A 6,525-nucleotide genomic window follows, 5' to 3' on the forward strand; every position below is an offset into this window, starting at 1 on the left:
CTTTTTCCCCATTTTTTCCCATTTCCCCCTGCTTTTTTCCCTTTTTTCCCCATTTCCCCTGTTTTTCCCCATTTCCCCCTGCTCTTTTCCCCATTTTCCCCCTCCTTTTCTTCCCCATTTTTCCCCATTTCCCCCTGTTTTTTCCCCATTTTTCCCCATTTCCCCCTGCTCTTTTTCCCCGTTTGCCCCCATTTCCCCTGCTTGTCCCATTTCCCCCTGCTTTTCCCTGCTTTTCCCCCACTTTTCCCATTTTTCCCTGCTCTTCCCCTGCTTTTTCCCCATTTTCCCCCATTTCCCCCTGCTTTTTCCCCATTTTTCCGCATTTCCCCCTGCTCTTTTTCCCCGTTTTCCCCCATTCCCCCTGCTTTTCCCATTCCCCCTGCTTTTCCCATTCCCCCTGCTTTTCCCCACTTCCCCCTGCTTTTCCCCACTTTTTCCCCGCTCACAGGGAGTGATCCCATGACCTGCAGCTCCGCTTGGATTCTGTCCATGACCCTTTTCTTTCTCTTCCTTCCCTTTTCCCACTCGGAATCCTCAGCTCCCTGTGCGTTTAACCCTCCGCATTTTGGGGAATTTCGGGCCTTTTGGTGGGAACGGGTGGCACCGAGAGCACGAGGGACAAGGGCTGGACGTGACAACGGGGAGGGGGGAAGCATTTGAGGAGAAATCCTTCCCGGGCAGGGTTGGGCTGGAATTCCCGGGGAATCCGCGGCCGCCCCGTCCCCAGAAGTTTCCCGGGATGTTTGGGGCGCTCTGGGATCGCTGTGGGGTTGTGTCCCTGGCAGGGGGAGGTGGAGGAGGTCGAGCTGCAGAACCAGAAGCTGCGCGGGGAGAACGAGGAGCTGCGGGGGAGCTGCGCCGAGCTGCGCCAGAGGAACCTGCAGCTGCAGGGAGAGCTCCGAAGCGCCCGGGTGAGCCCGGAACGCGCCGGGAAACGCGGGGGAGCCCCAAATTCCTGCGTTTCCAACGGAGGGAACCCCAAAATTCCTGGGTTAGGGCACAGGCAACTCAAAAATGCACGTTTTTAGGCGCCGGCAAGGGCAAAAATGAGTATTTTTAAGACGCGGGTAACCCGAAAGTTGATGGTTTAAAACACGGGGAACCCCAAAATTCCTGGTTTAAAACACATGTAACCCCAACATTCACCGTTTTAAACACAGGGAACCCCAAAATTCACGGTTTTAAACACAGGGAACCCCAAAATTCACGGTTTAAAACACTGGTAACCACAAAATTCCTGGTTTAAAACACATGTAACCCCAAAATTTATATTCTAAGACACAGGTAACCCCAAAATTCATGGTTTAAAACACAGGTAACCCCAAAATTTATATTCTAAGACACAGGTAACCCCAAAATTCAAGTTTTTAAACAGAAGGAACCCCAAAATTCATGTCTTTAAACACAGGAAACTCCAAAATTCACAGTTTTAAACACAGGTAACCCCAAAATTCATGGTTTAAAACACAGGGAACCCCAAAATTCCTGGTTTTAAATACAGGTAACACCAAAATTTATATTCTAAGACACAGGTAACCCCAAAATTCATGGTTTTTAAACAGAAGGAACCCCAAAATTCAAGTTTTTAAACACAGGGAACTCCAAAATTCACAGTTTTTAACACAGGGAACCCCAACATTCCTGGTTTAAAACACAGGTAACCCCAAAATTCAAGTTTTTAAACAGAAGGAACCCCGAAATTCATGTCTTTAAACACAGGGAACTCCAAAATTCACAGTTTTTAACACAGGGAACCCCAACATTCCTGGTTTAAAACACAGGTAACCCCAAAATTGATATTCTAAGACACAGGTAACCCCAAAATTCAAGTTTTTAAACACAAGGAACCCCAAAATTCATGTTTTTAAACACAGGTAACCCAAAATTCCTGGTTTAAAAACACAGGTAACTCCAAAATTCACATTTTTAAGACACAGGTAACCCCAAAATTGATATTTTAAGACACAGGTAAACCCAAAATTCCTGGTTTAAAACACAGGTAACCCAAAATTCAGAATATTTTAAGGCCGAAGCTTTGAAGCTGAAAGGTGAAGGTAACCCAAAAATTCATGGTTTCTAGACACAGGAAATCCAAAAAATCATGTTTTAAACACAGGTAACCCCAAAATTCCTGGTTTAGGACACAGGTAGCTCAAAAATTCACATTTTTAACGCAGGTAACCCCAAACCTCATGGATTAAGACACAGATAACCCCAAAAATTCATGTTTCTGAAACGCAGGCAACCCCAAAATGAATATTTTAAGGCAGAAGCTGAAAGGTGAAGAGGGACTGAGGCAGGTCTGACTTCCCGGGGTGCTTCCCGCAGGGAATTCCAGAGGTTTCTCCCCATTTTACCTCTTTAATCCTTTCCCAACCCATCCCACACCTCCACCGTGATCAGCAGTAAGCGCTGGAAAGAGGCAGCTGCAGGTGCAGGAAAGGTTCCAAAATCCCCGATTTGTGAATCCTTGGGCCAAAAATCCCACTGGAATTCTGATTTTCCTCCTTGAGGTTTTCCCAGGGTTCCACAGGATTGAAACAGGGTGGAAAGGAGGGATTTTGGGGGGGGATTTTTGGGGGTTTTGCAGCCCCGGAGCAGAGCAGGATTTGTTGTTTGGGGCCCCTTCTGGTTCCCAGGAGCTGCAGGAGGCTTTGGAATCCCTGAGGAGCAGCACGGAGAGGCTGGAGCTGGAGCTGAATTCCCTGAAATCCGAAAACCGGGCCCTGAAGGAGCAGGGGGGCTGCAGGGAGGCGGAGCTGCAGCGGTGAGCGCCGGGAATTCCACGGGAATTCGCCCCCAGGGCTGGAATTCCCATCCCTAAAAACCCTGGGTGTGTTCTGGTCTGTCCTGGGCAGGCTCAAGGAGCAGATCCAGGGAGTGAATTCCGACAAGGAGCGCCTGGAAGGGAGGCTGAGGGCAGCCCTGGAGCACCTGGATCAGCTGCAGGTAGCAAGCGGGATTCCCTGCTTTCCTGGGAATTCCAATGGAATTCCAGTCCCTTCCTGGAGACCCCTCCCCCTCCTGAGGGGTCTCCAGCAACGGAATGAGGGGTTTGGTTTGGATTTTTTGAGTTCTTTAGGAAAATGCCGACTTTTGATGGGGTTGAAGCTCCAGAAATCTGAATTTCCAAGAGAAACTCGGAGGATTTTATTCCCTAAAAAACTCCCCTGAAGTGACCCAAACCAAGATCCTGCCAAGGATCCAGGCAAAAAAACCCCACTTCTGTTTGGAAAAACATCCTAAAATTATCTCCAGCTCTGGGATGAAACCAAACTGGGAGCTGGGAGGGGAGAAAGGAGACGGAAAATGGTTTGGTTTGGGATTCTGGAGACACAGAACAATGGGAAAACCCATCCGGCTGTGGATCCTCTGGTTTTTCCCTTTGTTCTCTGAGCTCCCAGCCTTAAAATCTCCTCATAAAATTCAGGAATCTCTTCAGATGATGGAATAATCTCCTTTTTCCCCAGTCCAAAGTGTCGGATTATGAGAAAGAAGTGGAAAATCTCTCTCGAGCGGAGCAGGACAAGACGAAGCAGCTGCAGAGTTTAAAGGGAGAGAATCAGGAGCTGCTCCAAACCTCGGCTCAGCACCAGGTAAAGCCTTCCCTGCAGGGGCTGAGGCCGGGAACAGCTCCAGATCCGGCTCAATCCTTGGAAAATCTCAGGAATTTTAGGAAAAGAGAGATCTCCGTGGTGGCTCTGGGCACAGGCACTCTGAGTTTAGATGCAAACGCCTCGCCCGGGGCTCGCTTTGGGAAGGAACCTCTCCGTAAATTCAGCTTCTGTCCTGATCCCTGTGGGGTCAGCTCGGGGATGAAGGGAACCCCAGGGAATTCAGGGATCCTGGGCAGTGCCTTTGGTGCAGAATTGTTGCCTCTGAGCAAAATTGTTTCAGGAATTGGGTTTAGGGGAAAATAAATTACCCAAAATCTGTCCAGGCTACTGCCCTTCCCTTTTCCCTTTTCCCTCTTCCCTCTTCCTTCTTCCCTCTTCCCTTTTCCCTCTTCCCTCTTCCCTCTTCCCTCTTCCCTTTTCCTTTTCCCTTTTCCCTTTTATTTATGGGGAATAAAGGCAGCGAGCATGGGGTTATCCTTTTATTCTCCCTTTTCCCAGGATTTCCCTTTTCCCAGGATTTCCCGGACCTTTCTTCCCGCAGAACCAGCCCCGGGATGTGCTGGAGCAGCTGAGGGAGCAGCAGGGTCACATCCAGGCCCTGCAGGAGGAAAGGCCAAGGCCTTTTCCATGATTGAGTTCCCTTTTCCCAGGATTTCCCTTTTCCATGATTTCCCTTTTCCATGACTTCCTTTTTCCCAGGATTTATTTCCCAGACCTTTCTTCCCACAGAACCAGCCCCGGGATGTGCTGGAGCAGCTGAGGGAGCAGCAGGGTCGGATCCAGGCCCTGCAGGAGGAAAGGCCGAGGCCTTTTCCATGATTTCCCTTTCCCCAGGATTTCCCTTTCCCCAGGATTTATTTCCCAAACCTTTCTTCCCACAGAAACAGACCCAGGATGTGCTGGAGCAGCTGAGGGAGCAGCAGGGTCGGATCGAGGCCCTGCAGGAGGAAAAAGCTGGAGCGAAGAAGGAAAACCAGGTGGGAACTGGGCCTGGCTCTCCCTGAGGGCAGCAGGGCTCCGAGCCCTCGGCCTGGGGGCAATTCCATGAATCCTTTGTCCAAAAAGCTCCCAAATTGTGCCTGGATGGGCAGCAGCAGGGCCAGGGAGCTGCAGGCACCTCCCAGGGATAAGGAATTATGGAATATTGGGGTTGGAAGGACCTTAAATCCCACCCAGGGACACCTCCCACGATCTCCAGCCTGGCCTGGGACACTTCCAGGGATCCCAGCTTCTGTGGGAATTTCATCCCAGCCCCTCCGCACCCTCAAAGTTTGGAATTCCACCCCAAAATCCCACCTGATCCCACCCTCGAGCAGTCTGAACCCATTCCCCCTCATCCCATCCCTCCTCCCTCCCTGATTTTTCCAGCCGGAGCAGGGCCGAGCTCCCTGCAAATCCAGAGCAGTTCAGATTCCCATGAAGGGGCTCAAAGTTCCATCCAAATGTGATTTTTTTCTCTTTCCCCTGGGATATTCCCCTGGGAATCCCCTGGGCCCTGCAGGATCTCCGGGATGAGAACGAGGTGCTCCGGAGGGAGCTCTCCCGGCTCCAGAGGATTTCTCCCGGCTCTGCTCCCTCGGCAGCTCCAAGCCCAGCTCCTGCAGAAGGAGAGCTCCTCTTTGGCAATCCCTACTCTGGTGAGATTCCTTGGAATTCTGTCCCGAAATCACAAATCCAGGGCAGCAAATTGGGGAAAAAAATCCCATTTTTACAGCACCTCCGTGAGCGTGAGGAGGCTTCGGCAGCTCCAAAACGCTGCCAGGTGTTAAAAACGGGGATCAAGGGAGGATTTTCTGCCAAAAGAGACAAATTTTCGCCGATTTATCCAGCTGGGATCAGCTCGTTTGTGGATTTTATCCCATTTCCAGAGTCCTAAATGCCGAGCTTCAGCTCCAGGGCCACATTCCCGTGTTCCAAAAATCACCAATGATTTTATTCTGCATTTTGCTGGGGCTAAAATGGAATTTTTTTTTCCTTCCTCCAGCTGCAGGAGGAAAACTGGGAGCGGGAGCTGAGGTGAGTAAAGGAATTCCAGGCAGGAATTGGGGTCTGGGAACAGGAATTGGGGTCTGGGGACAGGAATGGGGGAGTTTGGGGTTGCTTTTTTACTCTATTTTGCTTTTTTACTCTATTTTGCTGTTTTACTCTTTATTTTGCTTTTTTTGCTCTTTATTTTGCTTTTCTGCTCCTTTTTTTTGCTTTTCTGCTCTTTGCTTTTTGCTTTTTTTGGTCATTTTTGTGGGGTTTCGTTCTTTTTTTCTGATTTTTTGCCTTTCTTTAATTTTCCTCCTTTTTGCATTTTTCTTCTTTTTTCTTTTTTGCCTTTTTTTGGCTTATTTCCTCTTTTTTCCTATTTTTTCCTCTTTTTTCCTTTTTTTTTCTTTTTTCCCTTTTTTCCCCTTCTTTTCCCTCTTTTTTTTCCTTTTTTCCTCTTTTTTTCCCTTTTTTCCCTTTTTTCTTTGTTTTTCCTTTTTTCCCCCTTTTCCCCCTTTTTTTTCCTTTTTTTTCCTTTTGCTCCCTTTTTAATCCTTTTTTTATTCTTTTTCCCCTTGTCTTCCTTTTTTCCTTTTCTTCCTTTTTTCCCTTTTTTCTTTTTTTCTTTTTTCTTTTTTTTCTTTTTTTCCCTCTTTTTCCCTTTTTCCCTCTTTTCCCTCTTTTTTCCTCTTTTTTTCCTTTTTCCCTTTGTTTTCCCTTTTTTCCCCTTTTTTCCTTTTCTTATCCTTTTTTCTCTTTTTTCCTCTTTTTTTATTCTTTTTTCCCCTTTTTTCTTTTTTCCCTTTTTTCCTTTTTTCCCTTTGTTTTCCCTTTTTCTTCCTTTTCTTTCCTTTTTTTCCTTTTCCCCCTTTGTCTTCCCTTTTTTCCCCTTTTTTCCTTTTCTTATCCTTTTTTCTCTTTTTTCCTCTTTTTT

At 47.8% G+C, this 6,525-nt stretch overlaps 1 protein-coding gene and 1 long non-coding RNA gene across 2 annotated transcripts in view; both read left to right on the forward strand.

Moving 5' to 3' along the window:
* The first annotated feature begins 489 nt into the window (after positions 1–489).
* Positions 490–6,525, forward strand: part of LOC108448233 (calcium-binding and coiled-coil domain-containing protein 2-like) — a 7,898-nt gene continuing 1,862 nt past the window's right edge. Inside the window, exons 1-8 of the mRNA XM_017740502.1 lie at positions 490–544; positions 646–911; positions 2,640–2,767; positions 2,859–2,949; positions 3,471–3,596; positions 4,499–4,594; positions 5,119–5,254; positions 5,602–5,633. Coding sequence (XP_017595991.1) covers positions 490–544; positions 646–911; positions 2,640–2,767; positions 2,859–2,949; positions 3,471–3,596; positions 4,499–4,594; positions 5,119–5,254; positions 5,602–5,633 — 930 coding nt within the window. The remainder of the gene's footprint in view (positions 545–645; positions 912–2,639; positions 2,768–2,858; positions 2,950–3,470; positions 3,597–4,498; positions 4,595–5,118; positions 5,255–5,601; positions 5,634–6,525) is intronic.
* On the forward strand, positions 918–1,961 carry LOC108448249. The gene is made up of 2 exons (XR_001864058.1): positions 918–1,657; positions 1,782–1,961. It is a non-coding gene; the product is annotated as an uncharacterized LOC108448249 (long non-coding RNA).

This window comes from Corvus brachyrhynchos, unplaced genomic scaffold, assembly GCF_000691975.1.
Source record: "Corvus brachyrhynchos isolate BGI_N302 unplaced genomic scaffold, ASM69197v1 scaffold47, whole genome shotgun sequence".
Taxonomy (NCBI): Eukaryota; Metazoa; Chordata; class Aves; order Passeriformes; family Corvidae; genus Corvus; species Corvus brachyrhynchos.